The 19226-nt window shown below is 37.4% G+C and overlaps 1 protein-coding gene across 1 annotated transcript in view; it reads right to left on the bottom strand.

Moving 5' to 3' along the window:
• Positions 1–5591: 5591 nt before the first annotated feature.
• Positions 5592–19226, bottom strand: part of SAK (Sak kinase) — a 319404-nt gene continuing 305769 nt past the window's right edge. The window contains exon 14 of the mRNA XM_067139778.2: positions 5592–6335. Within this exon, the coding sequence (XP_066995879.2) occupies positions 6096–6335 (240 nt within the window). The 3' untranslated portion in view covers positions 5592–6095. The remainder of the gene's footprint in view (positions 6336–19226) is intronic.

A 19226-nucleotide genomic window follows, 5' to 3' on the forward strand; every position in this document is an offset into this window, starting at 1 on the left:
CCTTTCTCATGGGCTTAAGATTCTTGAGAAAATCTTAGAGAGCAGATTGCGAGTCATCTTAGAGCCACAGTTTGAAGAGTAACAGTATAGCTTCAGGCCTAACAGGTCCACAACAGACCTAATCTTCATTGTCCGTATGTAAATGGAAAAATATTGGGAAAAAGGGAAAGATCTGTTTATGGCTCTCCTTGACAATGAGAAGGTGTATGACAGCATTGCAAGAGAGAAGATGTGGGAATTCCTGAGAAAAAGGAATGTGCCAGAGGGACTGGTGAGGAAAGTTCATATGCTGTATGACAACTGTACCAACTGTGTGCGATTGGGTGACGGACATTCATCCTGGTTCAAGACCAAAAGTGGAGTCCAGCAAGGCAGTGCACTATCCCCATTATTATCACCATCATGGATGTCATAATGAAGAACATCAAGAAAACCTCTGGTGAACTAAATGCAATGGCTTTTGCTTATGATGTTATGATCTGGGGAGAAACTGAGGAACAAGTACAGTCGAGACTCAATGAATGGAAGGTTAAGTTCCAGAAGTTCAATCTCAAGATAAGCGAACTCAAAACAGTAGTGATGGTAATAAACAGAGAGGGAAGACATGCGAACATCATGCTAGGAAACCATCCACTAGAGTGTGTGGAAAGCTTTACATGTCTCAGCAGTGTAATATCTCGAGGTACACTAGCCACAAAGGAGGTGGCAAATAGAGTCCAGAAGAGCTCTCACTTTTACTAACAAGTGTGAACACTCCTCTGGGATCCCAAAGTACTAACAAAATCAAAGCTGATGATGTTCAATCAGTACTTCATACCAATCTTAACCTATGGTATTGAAACCTGCACCCTCACTAAGAATGATTCATCAAGGTTGCAGGCATCCGAGATGAAGTTCCTTAGGTCCACAATTCAAAAAACTAAAATGGACAAGTTGAGGAATGATGTGGTTAGGAAGGCAGGTGGGATTGTTATATCATTGTTAGATCGGATTAGCATGTCCAGACTGAGGTGGTTTGGGCATGTAATGAGGATGGAGCCAACAAGGACAGCATATGTTAACTTGGAGCAACATGTGGCAGGGAAACGGATGGTGGGAAGACCAAGAACCCACTGGATGGACATTGCAGATCAGGGAAGGACACTGGAGGACGTCATTAACAACAGAACGTATCTCAATAAGACAGAATGTAAGAGGCTCGCCAGCAGTACCCGGGAAACTGGAAGTGTAAAATAATGATGATGATGATGATGATAACTCAACCTTGAGATACAAAATATATAATGCACAAGTATACCTGTATACCTGTATGTTCAAATCAATTAGATGTAACTCATAAACATATTATAAGTACTACACTGCTTTAACATTTTTAAAAATTAGGATGAGAAAATCGGAAAGAATATTAGGTTTCTCAGAAATTTTGTTTAAATTGAAATTAGGATTAAAATACTGGTCAAGGTGAATGAAACATTTTTCAGTTGTAGGGGGCTTTTGTTAATTATTTCAAGTATTTGTATGTCCTGTTCTATTTTGGTGAAGTTATGTTTAGTGTTATGTATATGTTGTCCTTACTGCAGAGAATCTGTTGTATTTTAAAGCGTTGACATGTTCAGAATATCTGATGGTAAAGTTGCATCCGGTTTGCCCAACATACTAAGAATTGTAGGTGTTACATTTAATCTATAGACTCCGGATTTTGAAAAAACATTAGATTTGTTTACCAAGTTAGAGTTGTGTAAGATATCTACATTTCTGTTGTTGGTTCTAAAAGCTATTTTTACGTTGTGCTTTTTAAAAATGTTGGTAACTTTATAAAAGTCTTTATTGAAGGTAAAAGTGGAAAATGCGGAGGTGTTGACTTTTTCTTTTTTTATGTGGTCTTGGGATGGTGCTTGATTTCGTTGATTATTCGGTCTATAAAAGAGTTGTTAAAACTGTTAAATGTAGCGATAGTACGGATGGTGCTCAATTCATTGTTTACGTCTCTCTTAGACACTGGAGTATTAAAGATACGAAAGATTAGGCTGTTATAAGTAGCACGTTTGTGTGCTTGTGGTTGCGATGAGTCTTGTCAATGGTGGTTGCTGTTTGAGTTGGTTTTCTAAAAATTTTGTAGGATAAAGAAGAAGGATGTCTGGTATGGTTAAATCTAAAAAAATTAATAGTTTTGTTACTTTCAGATTTGAGGGCAAATTTAATAGGAGGGTCAATGTTTTTAAGAAGAAGAAGTGTAGAAGCTGCGTTAGTGATTCCTTCATTCATAATAACTAAAGTATCATTCACATATCAGGCCCAAAAATTTAAATTTAACAGTTTTAACAACTCTTTTATAGACCGAATAATCAACATATTCAAGCACCGTCCCAAGACCACATTAACAAAAGAAAAAATCAATGGCTCTGCATTTTCCACTTTTACCTTCAATAAAGACGTTTATAAAGTTATCAACATTTTTAAAAAGCACAACGTAAAAATAGCTTTAAAACCAACAACAAAAATGTAGATATCTTACACAACTCTAACTTGGTAAACAAATCTAATGTTTTTTCAGCATCCGGAGTCTACAGATTAAATGCAACAACTGCAATTCTTCATATGTTGGGCAAACTGGATGCAACTTTACCATCAGATATTCCGAACATGACAACGCTTTAAAATACAACAGATTCTCTGCATTAAGACAACATATACATGACTCTAAACATAACTTCACCAAAATAGAACTGGAAGTAATTACTGGAAGTAATTAACAAAGGCCCTCTACTTAACACAACTGAAAACTGTTTCATTCACCTTGACCAGTATTTTAATCCTAATTTCAATTTTAACAACATTTCTGAGAAACCTAATATTCTCTTTGATTGTTCACGCCTTGCATAGTTCCTATCCACGTCTTTTAACACCAATACCTCACCCACCTGCTTCGCCTTAAATTTACTACTCCCCCTTATTTCCCTCTTCCCTCTTTTCACTCCCCATCACACTTTCCGCTCTATTATTCATTTCCAAATTCAACCCCTTACTATATATAATACTGTACAATACAGTACATATTATGTAGTATTTTTTTTACCCGCTTACTTCATTGCCTTTTAAAGTTTATTCCCACCTATTTTGGCTTCTATTAACCTCTTAATTTCTTTCTTTTTCCGCATTGAACTGGGAATTAAAATTTCATTTTTAGTTCAGATCAATATGACCAAATTTATTCTCTTCACCACATCAAGAACTGCATGAGCACTCATCTTCAAGAAACCTTCGTTTGTCAATTATGATTTTCAATTGTTCTAATACTGCACATTTTTTACTTATTTCTCTTCACATTTGTTTTTTAATGTCAACTGTTTCTGCATTACAATACTAATCATCTGCATCTTCAGACATCAAGCATATGATTACAATACTGATCCTTAAGCTATTTATTCTTCAAAATTTTAAAAATGTTTAAAACACAGTGCTACAGTCACATTTGTCATACTGCTTCACATGAACTTACGTTTGGTAACGATTACAAGATTGTTCCTCGAGCTATTTATTCTTCTCTTCAAGATTATAAAAACTTTTAAAACACAGTGCTACAGTCACAAGTGTTATACTGCTCCACACGAACTTACGTCTGGTGAAAAAACTATATCTTCTAGATTACTGTTTATTTATCTGTGCATTGTGTTTTCTGTTTTTCAGTGATCGGCTGATGATGACCCGGAACTTAGGGTCAAAAGTGGTACTGTTTATGATCAACTAGTGATGTAATCTTACATCACTAAGTTTACATGTATTGAAAAGGTGGAACCATTACATAATTTTATTAATTTTAATTGTGACCTCAGTTCAATACGGATCATACTGAAATTCTTATCTTTCAATACTACACTGCTATTGCAGAAGCTGCCTTGCTGAGGCGGTAAAGGTGCACATGGCTGGGCATAGAGCTTAACCACTCTACCCCATTACATGCTGAGGTTATCGATGGTGGAAGCCTTTACTATCCACCCCTCCAGGGGCCTTCATGGCCTGTATGGAGATGACTTTGCTTTTACAATGCTGTTGTGTCAGGACATGTAAAAACCTATGCTTAAGTGAGAACCACGTGCAATTATCTTACATGTAAGCAAGTTTCAATTGTATGAGGTAACACAATACCTTCAATATTCTCAGTTTTAACTCTCTATAATGAGTGAGATACAGTAGCCTAAAGGAAATGTTAAAAGAGCTTCCTTAACCTTTTAAGTGCTGAGTTACCAGTTGACTGTTTGGTACCTCAGTGCCGAGTTTTTTCATTCGTATGTAAAAAAATTTGTAGAAGCCTCAATTTTTACCTTATCAGTGGGGTGATTAGCTTAAAATATTTATAAATGTTGGTTGTTGATAAATCTAAATGCAAATGGAAAATCCTACACTTATGTTCAATATTATTTTGAGAGAAAACAAAATTACACTTACATGCCCATGCGTGCATTATCTTTATACAAAGTAAAGAGCCCAAAATAATATTATTTCCTAAAATCTGTAGGCAACTAATACATGTAACTTCTTAGAAGTATATAAGTTGATATTTTAAAATACTTTCCAAACCTGGAATGTGGTGACATTTAAATGTTTTCTACTGGTTGTTTGTGATGCTGATTTGTTCAACTATCTGCACCAACTCCACTAGCACAAAAGTTTCTAAAAAATCAATGATTTTCGGGTTGTCATCAAACACTACTTGGCCCTCAGAGCTTGTCACAGTTACCTGAAACTCTGGTGAAGAAAAGTAATCCATCCGCCACGAAATTAGCGATAAAATAGCTTTTGTACTCACCGTGTTTTTCTTTTTTAGTTTAGAAGGAGGCTCTATTTCTCTCTCACATACAATATTTTCGGCACTCTCTCTATCACTCTCACTTTCAAAATCATTTAACAATTCCTTAAAATGATTATCTCCATCATCACTTTCCACTGTGGTTAATAACTGAAAGATTCTGTGATCCGAAATAACATCGCTGCAAGAGCAACTAAATTGTTGTTCCGCCATGTTTGTTTACATCACAGATGAACTCCACAGATGTCTACAAAAAGCTCTGTAAGTTACTTCCCGAAGCTATAATCTCTGATCCGTTAGTTCTACATATGGCAGAACATGTCAGAGATCAAATTCGCACTAGAAAGTGAACCGGGAAACAAAAAAAAAATTTAAATTCTCGCGCACCGTCTATAGACGGGTGTAGCACTAGTGGACTGGCCGCGTCAGCCCGTCTATAGGCGGGCATAACATTTTTTCATGCCCTTTTTGTATAGATGATTGGTGTCTACATATGTGGACAAAGTCTGCAAATATTTGGCCACCTTTCACACACTCAATCTGGATGAATAGTGGCTAAATATCTAACCCCCTAATAATGGAACAACTATGAAAATAAGGAGTCAAAATATACTTATCTGATAAAAATTACACCCATACACTTTAGACTAACACAATATCTTGCAGACCAGGGAAAAAATTTAGTTGAGCATACAGGAAAAAAAAGCAGTAGCTGAATATTTAGCAACTAACCTGTAAGGGGTTTTAAAGCAAAAGTAATGAGAAACATATACAAAACATGTTTATTTGACTTTAATATTCACAGAATATATAAACTGCTCTCAAATTCATGGCGTAATTTTTGCAATGAAATTATTCAGAAACTGTACAAACCAGATTGTTATTAAACATAAAAATCTTCCTAAAAAAGAAAGATGTAATAACAATAAAGACACTGGTACTGAAGTTCCAACAGTATCTCTGTATGATCTTAAGGACAATCATAGGATCATGAGATTCCTTCCCTACTGAACGTCATATACAGGCCTGAAATAAAATTGATCCTATCTCTCTATATTTCAATAATATTTCCATGGTATAAAATATAGACAAATTCACCAATGACTAAGTCACACAGTAATTAAAAAAAAAAGTTCACTGGAAACATTTACTGTTCTATTTTGTTTTCTTTATATCTACAAATTCATATAAATATAACTGGATAATTTATTTATATATTTATTTTATTTTCATGCTGTTAACTGGGAATTTTTCCCTATTGCACCATTTCATCCCATACCAAAATGCCTCACCTAATATAGGCTCTAAGCTTATGGTTTTGAGATTCAGATGTTCCTGCTTCTACAAGACAGCGTACCACCTGTGGCATTTGGGAGAGTCGGGTTCGCAATCTGCTAGGCACAGGATCAGTCTGACTATAGTAAGCAGGGCGGCTTCCTTTCTCAACATACTTCACTCTTCCATCGCTAACATTCATGGTAAGTACAGCTCCATCTTCATAACGCACTTGAACTTCACCCGATGGTAACTAAAAGAAAAAGAAATTTGATCATGAGCTTCAAAATCTGAAATGCTACTGGGTTACATGAAGAACAATTCAAGGTCTGTTAATATCCACATCCACTTATTTATATTGTATTGATCCACAGGGATCCTTTTCTCCTTGTAAGTTTGTCCTTTATCCCTAGTCTTTTACCACCTATATCCATCTTTACCATATGTCTCTTCCATTTTCTTGTGTTTATCTCCCTTTCTTTTTATCCTATACTTCCAACATCAAGAGAGGAAATCCGTCAAGATGGCGCCTCAGTGACTATTAATGCCTGCACTCCTGATGCAGCAGGGAATCAGAAATGAGCTTATCGGGGGCTGGGAAGAAATGGATGTAGATAGATGGACTGGGTTTGATGAGGAGAGAGCCAATTTATTTGAAGACTGCAGGGTATGAAGATATGGAGATTTTCCTTGTTCTACAGTAAAACCTCGATTGTCTGTCCCTCGATTAACAGTTCTGCGGATAATCTGTCGCCAAAAAAAAAAAAACTTGACTTTTAAAGCAATGTACAGTTGCTCCAAAACTAAATGAGCGTACTCCTGATGTCAATAATAATAATAATAATAACAATACAGTAGAACCTCGATAATTCAAAATCGGTCAATTCAAAGTCCCGCCTAATTTGAAGAAGTTATCACTCCTGGAAATATGAGGTGCGGTTTTGCATGTTATTTAAAATGTTTAATTCGAAATACGGATAATTCGTAATTCGAAGAATAATGTCTGTCCCATTACCGAAATTCAGACTTTTGATTCAAACTTCCTTTATATTTAAAAAATACATTTTTTCAGAGTAATTTAAATTCGAAAAATAGAACGTGTCTTCCGGAACGTGCTGGGGTAGATTTCAGTATTTTCACTCACTTCGGTGTGTCTACAGTGTGCTTCATATTTGCTAAGTTCGATTAAAATCGTAATTGTTTTGTATTCAGTGTTTTAAGGAACACCATAATATCACTTAGCAGGCAGTGTGCGGAGAAGCAGAATCTGCAAACACCGGTGATGCCGATAGTTGGCGAGAAAGCGTGGCTCATATAATAAATTCGTACGCACCGAATATTGTCAATGCCGATGAAACTGTATTGTTTTATTTTAATGCCGAGCCCAAACAGACTTACAGTTTTAGAGGAGGGAAGTGCCAGCCGGAAAATCGTACAAGGGGAGTCACTGCACTGTGTTGTCATGCACACGGAAGTGAGAGACTTCAGGCCCGTTCCTACCTAGTGGAATGGAATTGAATCGAACAGAATTTGTTTTTAACATGAGTTAAAATGGGGGATAGAGAAGGCGATCGCCACGAGTTGAATCGAATCGAACTGAACGGAACAGCTGTTTGTTGGATACATTCGGGAACATTCTCTTTTGTGATAGTTTATTTAACTTATTAATACTAGACACGGAAAAACTTATCAGTTTAGTTCAAAAATATAATTTCCTCTACTATAAGACCCACGAGCATTACTGCAAGAATATAAAAAATAATGACTGGGAGGAAATAAGCCGGGCTATGAAAAACCAAACTTATTAGAATATTCAATTTTGTGGTAGGTTACTGTAGTCTATATACAATTTATTTCATAATTTTTGTTGACTTCATCACAAAATCATATTATGTTGAAGTCCACATACAGTATATCAGTACGATAATTGACATCACATCTCACATGGGATGTATCTTTTAAATGTTTATTATATTTACAGTGCACGATTTCATAAGTGGCATACCCTAGGTTTCAAACTGTCGCATATGTGTTCCTAACAAATAGTAGGCTACTGTATGCAAAATTGCTCTGCTGTGGACAATAAGTACACTTCACGGTCTTTAATTAATGTTACAGAGAGTTGGCCGTGCGGTTAGGGTCGCGTAGGTGTGAGTTTTCATTCGGGAGATAGTGGGTTCGAAACCCACTGTCGGCAGCCCTGAAGATGGTTTTCCGTCGTTTCCCCATTTTTACACCAGGCAAATGCTGGGCCTGTACCTTAATTAAAGACGACAGCCCTAGCCTTTTCCTATCCTATCATCGCCATAAGACCTCTCTGTAGGTGCGAAGTAAAGCAAATTGTAAAATTTAAAAAAAGTTGCCACGGGACGCAATCTACTGCATTAAAGTAGTTTTTGAAAATGATCATGGACTCCCATTGCATCTGAGGTAGCATTTCCTCCTGTAAAACTGAACGTTTCTGTTAAATTCTACTATCTGAAATAGCTGTTGAAATTGCAACACAGAAACTCTGAAATAGGCCTACCGTCGAGACTTAGCTTCATCGTGCAATAAACATTCAAATAAGTTTGAATACTCTCAGTTTGGCTCTCTTGTTAATTTCATGCATCCAGAAACTTCTCCAATCTCTCGTAATTTTCTGCCTCCTCACACCTTCTATCAGACCGTCCATTGCAAGCCTGAAGTTTCCCATGGAATCCCGTTCGATTCTGTTCCACTAGATGTGAGCGGTCGAGAGGAAATTTCAGCTGTTTGGTTTGATTCGATTCCACTAGGTAGGAGCGAGCCTTTCTTCCCCTCGTCATAGGAAAGTTTGATAAGCCACGATGTTTTAAGGGCATTGGGTACTTTCCATGCAAGTATAGGACATCTAAAATACATTCAGTAAAGTAATCCAATGAATAAAGGACTTACACAATGGAGCCAGCATAATTTCTCCTCGTCTTTGAATCGTGCGTTTTTTCTTTCAATGCGTGAGGTTATGTTTGCCAGTGATTTATTCAAGAGCATTATTTGAATAATATAAATGCACCTTGTTGGATACATTTCGGGAATAGATTTTCCCACGGCATTTGAAAGGTTTAAACTGTGAATCAAGGTGATTGCACGCATTAATGCATCTTAGAATACTTTGTGACACGGCAAGGGTTTGCATTTCTGAATTACGAGATAAGTACCATGGCGAGAAATTGTACAAGGATAGATGAGTCACTGTACTGTGTTCAAATGCAGAAGGAAGCGAGAGACTTTCTCCCCTCGTCATAGGAAAGTTTGATAAACCACGATGTTTTAAGGGCATCGGGTACTTTCCGTGTAACTACAGGACATCTAAAATGAATTCATTTCAGTAATTCATTGAATTATGGACTTGCTCAGGGGAGCCAGCTTAGATTTCTCCTCGCCTTTGAATCGTGCTTTTGTTTTCTTTTGTTGTGTGAGGTTATGTTTGTCAATGAGTTATCCAAGTGAATACTGTATTGTGAATTTGAATACTGTAAATGCACCTTGTTGGATACATTTTGGAAATAGTTTTTTCTATGGCATTTCAAAGGTTTAAACTTTGAATCAAGGTTAACTGCATGCAGTACAGGTCTTAGAATATTTTTTGATGCGGCAAGGGTTGGCATTTCTGAATTAAGAGTTGGTGGTTAATTCGAAATCACGTAATTTGAAGTCCAATTTTTGCGTCCCAACGACTTCGAATGAACGAGGTTTTACTGTAATAATAATAATGTTGTTGGTTTTACGGCCCACTAACCACTTTGACGGTTCTCGGAGATGCCAAGGTGCCAAAATTTTGTCTCACAGGAGTTCTTTTACGTACCAGTAAATCTACTGGCACGAGGCTGATGTATCTGAGCACCTTCAAATACCACCGGACTGAGTCACTCAGTCTGGCTCTTGACGTCAAGGTATTTTGATACAGTATTTTTTTTTTGGAGCGACTGTAACATTGACTCTCCGACTCCTGAGTCCACGATTATAATGTACAGTAACTACTGTACGTACACACGCATAGACCAGCAATTGACACTGGAGATATGACTTCATACTTTTTTTACTACGTAATTTTATGTTGTAAAAAATTATTTAACTTTTAACTGTTACAAAATAAGAGGGATACTATTCAAATTCAACAGTCATGAACTTTATTGTTCATTCCATCGTTGACGAATAATGCCCTCTCCCAGCCCACGGAGCGTAGAGTACTGTATGCTGGTAATTTCTACTTCAGAATGATACCTACAACTTATTTGGTAGCGTGTAACATCTCCGGGTACTGTACATAGATCTTTCATATCATTCTCTGTCAAGGTTAAATATTTTCAACACAGGCTACTGCATTGTAAATATTTCATAATGCACAGGAATTGGAAACCAGCCTAATGGTCTGTCATAGTCAACCTCTGCTGTTAGTAGACAGGTTGGCTACATTCTGTACTGTAGTGCAAAGTAAGGAAATGTGAGAGTGACTGATAAAGTTGAACATTTACCTTTTTTTCTAACAGCCAGAAAAGGTTGAGATCGAAATCTGCAGTAAAAAGAAAATGTGTAGTTTTAACCATACAAAATAAAGTTAATATAATCGAATGGTTAAAGAAAAGTGAACTAGTCTCAAATTTAGCACCAGAGTTCGGTGTGGGTGTGACAACAGTGTGGGACCTAATGAAGAATAAAGACAAAGTGTTGCAATTTGTAGCGAGTTCTGACAGTTCGCATGGACTCGCTAAAAGGAAAACAATGAAAGCATCATCTTTAAAAGATCTGAATGCTGCGTTATTCATGTGGTTTCAGCAAAAGAGAGGCAAAGGTGTACCTATTAGTGGTCCGATGATAACAAGGCAGGCACAAATTTGTTAAGAAAAGATGGGACTCTCAGGGTCCTCAACAGCGTCCAATGGTTGGCTACAGAGATTTAAGGACAGACATGGCATTCGAGAATTAAACATCGAAGGAGAAAAACTAAGTGGTGACAGCAGTGCTGCAGAAAACTTTAGATACGAGTTTAAGCACGTAACTGAGAGATACAATTTCGTTCCAAGTCAAGTGTACAATGCCGATGAAACTGGACTTTATTGGAAGTGCTTACCCAGTAAAACACCAGCAGCTGCTGAAGAGAAATCAGCTCCTGGTCACAAATCTAGTAAAGAACGCGTTACCATCTTGTGCTATGCGAATGCTAGTGGTGACCATAAATTAAAATTAGCTGTCGTTGGTAAAGCAAAAAATCTGCGTTCTTTCATAGGAACAGTGATGAAATATTTCCCAGTAGATTATTGTCATAACAATCTGCTTGGATGACACCCAATATTTTCAGGACTTGGTTCCATAATAAGTTTGTTCCGCGGGTTCGAGATTCCTTCGCATCCAAAGGCTTGCCATTAAAGCCGTCCTTTTTCTTGATAATGCACCCTCTCAGCCTGTTGATACAGAGTTGAAATCAGAGGATGGAAACATTTTTGTTTCCTATTTGCCACCTAATGTAACTTCATTAATTCAGCCGATGGACCAAGGCATCATCACAACCTTTAAGGCGCATTATAAGCGCGAATTGCTAAGCCTCTTACTTTCCGAAGAAACGTCGATGGTTGAGTTCTGGAAAAAACTCAATCTTAAAGAAGTGCTTTATCTTGCCCAGAAATCATGGGATCTAGTAACTGCTCAGAACATCACATGATCGTGGAGAAAATTGTATGTTGATGTCGAAGAGCTCGCCGATGATTTTCATGGATTCACTGATGAAGATGAAGATGAAAATGAGGGATTGATGATCAAAGATATCCTGAAGACTATTGAAAATAACAGTCATTTTGGAGAAGTGGATGAAAGTAGCATTGAGGAGTGGCTTCATACTGATGATGTATTGCCTGGGCATCACATTTTAACTGATGACGAAATAGTTAATAAAAGCGTGAATGGGAACTCAGCAGTCAGCTGCGAAGTGACGAGTGAAAGTGAGGGGGATGGGGAAGAAGAGTGCGTCATAAACAATCACGTACCGCTTCAGACCGCACTGGAGTCTGCTGAAACGTTAATGGAATTCTTGGAGCAAGAGGACGATATGGATTTTTCAGACATTTTTGTAATTAGAAAGCTCAGAATGGACTTAAAGAAGGAAATAAGTTGTAGGAGAGTGAAAAAAAAATAAAAATTAAAAAATGCACTTTAAAGTCCACTAAAATTAGTAGGATGCATTAGAATGGATAATTGAGGTTTTACTGTATTCATATTAGCCCTTGCCTTCTCTTTTTGAATCTCCCTCTTCCTCATTGTTTTATCCTGCAATGTATTCCTCTTCACATCCCTATTTTATTTCACTTACGAACTAATAAGACTATCATTTAGCAATTCATTGATGAACATCAATTCTGTTATTTTCATGCTGTTTAACAGGTCAGGAAAAGTATGTATAAGTGGATAGTTCTCATCAGTGTCACATTATTATGGGAGTAAATGCACCTTTCCTAGGTGGCTGTTATTATATTTCAGGAGCTTAGAATATCATGGACATCATTTCTAGGCTCTTACTGCATGTGCAAATTTTGTCTGATTACCTGTATTAAGGCTGTTTCCTATTGGTATTTATAATTAACTAGCAAGATACCCGTGCTTCGCTACGGTATTATACTGAAATTTATAATTGAATGCTTATTGTTTTAGATATATAATCCGCCGAAATTCACGGTCTGACTCGTTTTCTGCGAGAACCCACCAAAATTCCCGATCTGACTCGTTTTCTATTAGATTACGGCATGTTTCCTCCCATTTTTCAATCTTCTTTTCCAGCAATCGATTTCGTACTTCCCGGGCTAGGCTCAGGTATTCCTCCCGGTCAGTTGGGTCCGTAAATCTTTGCCATCTTTTCCTATAATCATTTTTAATATGGATAAAATCCTTCAGGAGATCCGGCGTGGTGTCATATTGGGTGCCTAGAAGGCACTGAACCCGCGGCCGGACTGCATTCTTAGTCATTACCCGTCCAGGAGCCATTTCCAGCGCGGTTCGCACATTTGACGATGGTCCGAAACATTATTATTATTATTATTATTATTATTATTATTATTATTATTATTATTATGTGTTGCTGGAATGGATGATGACAGGAAAACCGGAGTATCCGGAGAAAAACCTGTCCCGCCTCCGTTTTGTCCAGCACGAATGTCACATGGAGTGAACGGGATTTGAACCACGGAACCCAGCTGTGAGAGGCCGGCGCGCTGCCGAGGATCCTTATAAGTACATTAAGAACAGTAAAATCAATTGGTCTCACCTCCTTCTACACCCCACCGCCGTTAAGTTTATTTACCGGCACCCCCACCCCCCCAAAAAAAAAGTAAATTAAAAGAAGGCTTGTTTCTTATGTTTAAAGAAGATTTCAAACACCAATGTTTACGTGTATTACCTTCAGTTTTGAGATATAAGTATCCCCATAAAAATAATTTACTTTTTTCACTTCATTTCACACTACTCCCCCCTCCCCCCTAAGTGAATTTTCCCGCAAAAAATGCTTGTTTCTTTAATAGTAAAGGATCTTCTAAATACCAATTATCATGACTCTAACTTCTTCAGTTTTTGATTTATGTGTCCTCATGAAAGGAATTCAACTCCTTTACACTCCCGCCCTCCAAGATGGCTTCCCCCCAAAACGCGTTTTTCTTTGTTTTTACAGGAGATCTAAATACGAATTTTCACGTCTGTAACAACTTTAGTTTTTATTAGATGTTTGTATTCTCATTCAATTAATTCAATTAATTTTTCAATTCTTTCAACCCCCCCCCCCTTCATTGGATTTTCCGAGAATACGTGTTTCCTTATTTTTAAAGCAGATTGCAAATATCAAATTTCACGTCTGTAACATCTTCATTTTTGAGATATCAGTAGCCTAATTAAAAGAATTCAACACCATTTTCAGTCACTTTTACCCCCCCCCCTCCACCCAAATGGTATTTCCGAAAGCTAAAAATACACGTTTCTTTATGTTTAATAGAGATAAAAAAATACCATTTTTCACTTATGTAATATGTTAAGTTTTTTGAGATCAACTGTAAAAATTCTTATTTTAAAATTTCACCCCTTTTGAGTTCCCCTTAAGTGGAGTTTCCAAACACAAATCACCTATGTTTCTTTAGATTTACAGGAGATTACAAACACCCACTTTTTACGTCTGTAACATTTTACGTTTCCAAGATATCCTGTAGATATAGTCTTTCAAAAATTCACCCAATTTGTCACTCCTGTTTAACCGCCATTAATTGGATTTTCCAAAACTAAGAAATACGTGTTTCTTTATTTTTAAAGGAGATCCCATATACAAATTTTCAGTTCTGTAATATCTTTCGTTTCTGAGATATATGTATCCTCATTAAAGGCATTCAACCCATTTTTCACCCTTTTACACCCCTCCTATTGGGATTTACAGGAAACAAAAAATACATTTTCCTTTATTTTTAGAGGAGATTCTAACTACCAATTTTTACATCTGTAAATTTTAAAGTTTTAAGATGTATACACAATCATTTAAAAAAATTTACCCTCCCCCCTTTTTACCCCCCAATATTTGGATTTTCCAAAAACGGAAAAATACGTGTGTTTATTTATTTTTAAAGGAGATTCTAAATACCAATTTTCACATATATAACCTTTAAAAATTTTGAGATAGATACACTCATTTTAAAATATTACTCCCTTTTCACCCCCCCCCCCCTAAATTGGATTTTCCAGAAACAAAAAAATACGTGTTTCTTTATTTTTAACTGAGATCCCAAACACCAATTTTCAGGTCTGTAATATCTTCAGTTTCTGATATATAAGTAGCCTCATTAAAGGCATTCAACCACTTTTTAGCCCCTTTTCACTCCTCCTATTGCGATTTTCCGAAAACAAAAAAATACGTGTTCCTTTATTTTTAATGAAGGTTCTAAATACCAATTTTTACATCTGCAAACTTTAAAAGTTTGGAGATATAGATTCACTCATTTTAAAAATTCACCCCCATTTCACCCTCCCATTAGTTGGATTTTCCAAAAACAAAAAATTACGTGTTTCTTTATTTTTAAAAGAGATCAAAAGTACCAATTTTCAGGTCTGTACTATCTTCAGTTTCTGAGATATAGGTACCGGTATCCTGATTAAAGGCATTCAACCCATTTTTCCCCATTTTCACCCTTTTTCACCCCTCCTATTGGGATTTTCTGAAAACAAAAAAATACGTGTTTCCTTATTTTTAAAGAAGATTCTAAATACCAATTTTTACATCTGTAAACTTTTAAAGTTTTGAGATATAGAGCAACTCATTTTAAAATTTCACCCCCGTTTTCACCCCCTTAGCGGAGGAATATCCAAAAATCCTCTCTTAGCGAGCACCTACGTCTTAATATGAATATATCCCCAAAATTTCATCTCTTTATGTCCAGTAGTTTTGGCTCGGCGATGATGAATCAGTCAGTCAGTCAGGACAAGTTATTTTATATATATAGATAGGAACTTGGAGAGGGCATCATTCACATCAAAGAAGAGAACCTTTGCAAGATCCAGCACAAAAACCTGTATAACCTAGCTATTTTATTTTGCTCAATTCTGATGGCAAGCCGGTTGGGATCCCCCAATCCGCCACCTGGAAGTATCACCTCTTCCCCTATTATGACAGCGCAGTAGGTTAGTGGATTTCAGGCCCCATCCTCAGAGAAGTGCAGGTCAGTTCCATGGCATCAACTTGAGAGATCTGCACCAGGACTATCTGCGGGCCACACGTCATTATTATTACCTTTCAAGAACAGTTTCATCAATCCAAGTCTAAGTCATTAACTGATGTAGGTGTTTAGTGTATCCCAGTCTATTTGTGACTGGGTAAGATCCATTCCTGGAGCTTTATTGTTTTTCTGTTTCTTAAAAACTAGCTACATTTCCCTGATGTTTGGCACTGGTATTTCTACTTCCAAGTTTCTCGGAGTCATTAAAAAGGTCATGGTCTCTTAAGGGTCAGACAAATTTGCATTTAACAGCTGAACAAAATGTTTAATGCACCGTTCAAATATAATTTTGTCATTGCTAATAATCGTGCCTTCTTTATCTCCCCACAAAGTTGTTCTAGGTTGAAAATCTTTCTAGTTTTTATTTCATTTCTGACAGGACTAGTTTCATTAAGACCTCTCAACTACTCCAGTTCACTCTTTTTCTTCTCATGCAATTTATTTTCTTTCCTCCGAGTCACATGGTATGTTTCCATGTATGGTTCTTCTGTTGCATTCTCCCATAAGCACTATTTTTCAGTGCTGTCACCTGTTCATATTTCTCATCAAACAAGTCGTACTTCAGCCAGTTTTCTCTTCTCAAGACAATATCTGTAGCATTTGTTAGTGCATCCCTGAGATTCTTCCAGGCTCTGATTAAGTACATCAACATATCCGAGGGCAGTGCCTTGACTCCTTCAGTTTGTCACAATTGAACCACCTTTTCCAGGACCCATGTACCCTTTCTCATGATTGATATACAACTTCTGATCATTGCTATGATCAAACAGTGGTCAGAGACAACATTAGCCCCTTTGTAAATTTCAACATCCATCAAGTTAAGACAGGTGCCTAGCATATATAAGGCCGGGCTGAGTGGCTCAGACGGTTAAGGCGCTGGCCTTCTGGCCCCAACTTGGCAGGTTCGATCCTGGCTCAGTCCGGTGGTATTTGAAGGTGCTCAAATACGTCAGCCTCGTGTCGTTAGATTTAGTGGCACGTAAAAGAACTCCTGCGGGACTAAATTCCGGCACCTCGGCGTCTCCGAAAACCGTAAAAGAGTAGTTAGTGGGACGTAAAACAAATAACATTAATTAATTAATTAGCATCTATAAGGTGGTCAATTTGGTTAAAAACATTTTCATCTGGGGATGTCCATGCCATTTTATGTATGGCCTTGTGATCAAATGTACTGCCCACTACCATGCTTCTTGATGTAGCAATGTTTATTATACCATTATTGTTGAACCTTTCAATAACAGGTTAGTAGAGGTCTTCCTTTCTGACCTTAGCATCCATGTCTCCAATAATTATTTTGCAGTCCCCCACCTTGGGCATTCCCTGTATATATCTCATCCACTCATGATAAAAGGAAGTTTCTTTCATCATAAACTTTTCCTTCTGTGCGAGCACATACACATATAAGGCTGTAACTGAAAAACTTCCCCTGATTCATAACCAGCACAATCTGTGAGATTTGGCTTGAAAGACTCTTACTGACAACAAAACTTGTCCCAAACATGTGTTCTTTCTTATGGAAGCTGTAAAAAACAGTATAATCTTTCATTTCCTTTCTAAAACTCGATTACCAATCCATCTGATTTTTTGGATTGCAGTAATGTCTAGTCTGTAACTATTAGCTATTAACTAAAAGCTTTTCTTAACCCACTCGACTAATTTGACGTGACGTTCACGTGAGTAATGACCAGGCCTTCCACTCAAATGACGAGACATTCGTGTGTCGCGCTGAGTCGCATGTACTAGCTTATATTTTGATCATCCCTGCACAGGTTTCCCTTTGAAAACTTACATAAATAGGAAAACAATGTGGCTTTTTACACCGAGCCCTCTAAGATCTTGTACCATAATTTATTGCCTAATTGTATCCTCTGAAAGCACAAACATTTCATCATGTGTCAGTCAGTCTCCTAGCCATCGCTCTGGGCATAGTACAGGCCAGTGACAGCAATGCTATTGCTGAGTTAATTGAAAGTGTTTTAGACAGTGATTCTGACAACAGTGATGGCGATTATAACATTGAAGAAAAGACTTTAAGTGAAAGTGACTGTTCATTTGATACGAGTGACTGTGAAATTGTACCTACACCCCATGTGCAAAAGCAAAAAACAATGACTGGATCTTATCCAGTCAGAAATGGTGAAGTATGCAGGACTGGGATACACTAAACACCTACATCACTTAATGACTTAGACTTGGATTGATGAAGCTGTTCTTGAAGGGTGGAATCTGAGTATTATTCATCACTTTACAGGCTCTTCAGGGGTGTCAGAACCGAGAGACAAATATTTAGATAGTTCTGTATCAAAGTTGTCTTTGTTGGAGTTTATGGATCCGTTGTTTTTCCACACTGCATGGGAAACAAATATTTATGCTATGAAACAATTATTACACCCACAGAGGGAAAAAGGAATAGACGGTGACAAGTGGTCTGACACTATTGAGGACGAAATTGAGGCCTGCTTTACCCTCTGCATCCCGATATCCCAGGTTCGTAAGTCTCGCATCCAATTATATTGGAGCAAATATAAATGTACTGAGAACCCCAAAAAGTGTAAAGTGCCTCTATGTATACCCAAATGTTTCAAGATTCACCACACAAAATCTTCGTTCTGACGTCATTGTTGGTGAGTACAATTATTCTGAATGTTTCACTGAAAACTGTGAATGAAAATTCTGGTGGTTGTTCCATTTATGGCACATACGAAGGTAATCCCAAAAATAAGGTCTCCTATTTTTTTATAAATACATAGACCTGTTTATTTTACAATAGTTTACATCATTTTAAAGTTTGAACATTTAGCTATTTTTTCTACATAATCACCATTTCGGTCGATGCATTTTTGTAGACGCTGTGACAGTTTTTGTATGCCCATGTCATACCAGCTTGCCGTCATGCTGTTCAGGAAGTTGGGAACCTCATCTTTCACCTCGTCGTCGGTGCTGAATTGCTTTCCAGCCAAATGTTCTTTCAACTTAGGGAGCAAGTGATAGTCACTGGGTGCCAAGTTGGGACTATAGGATGGGTGGGTGATGATGTTCCACTAAAACTGTTGCAGGAGAGCAACAGTTTGCCGGGCGACGTGTGGGAAAGCATTGTCATGGAGAACGTTTGTTTACGCCCTTGCTCAACATTCCTCTTCTCCGGTTCTGAATTGCCCGTCTGAGTTTTTTCAGGGTCTCACAGTACCTGTCAGCATTAATTGTGGTCCGAGCGGGCATAAAGTTGACCAACAATACCCCTTTTCGATCCTAAAACACAGTTGTCATGATTTTACCGGCAGACTGTGTTTGCTTGAATTTCCACGGCTTTGGCGAAGAGGGATGCTGCCACTGGCATGATTGTTGCTTGGTCTCAGGTGTAAAGTGGAATGCTCAGGTTTCGTCACACGTAA

The sequence above is a fragment of the Anabrus simplex genome, chromosome 2 (genome assembly GCF_040414725.1).
Source record: "Anabrus simplex isolate iqAnaSimp1 chromosome 2, ASM4041472v1, whole genome shotgun sequence".
NCBI classification, from domain to species: Eukaryota; Metazoa; Arthropoda; class Insecta; order Orthoptera; family Tettigoniidae; genus Anabrus; species Anabrus simplex.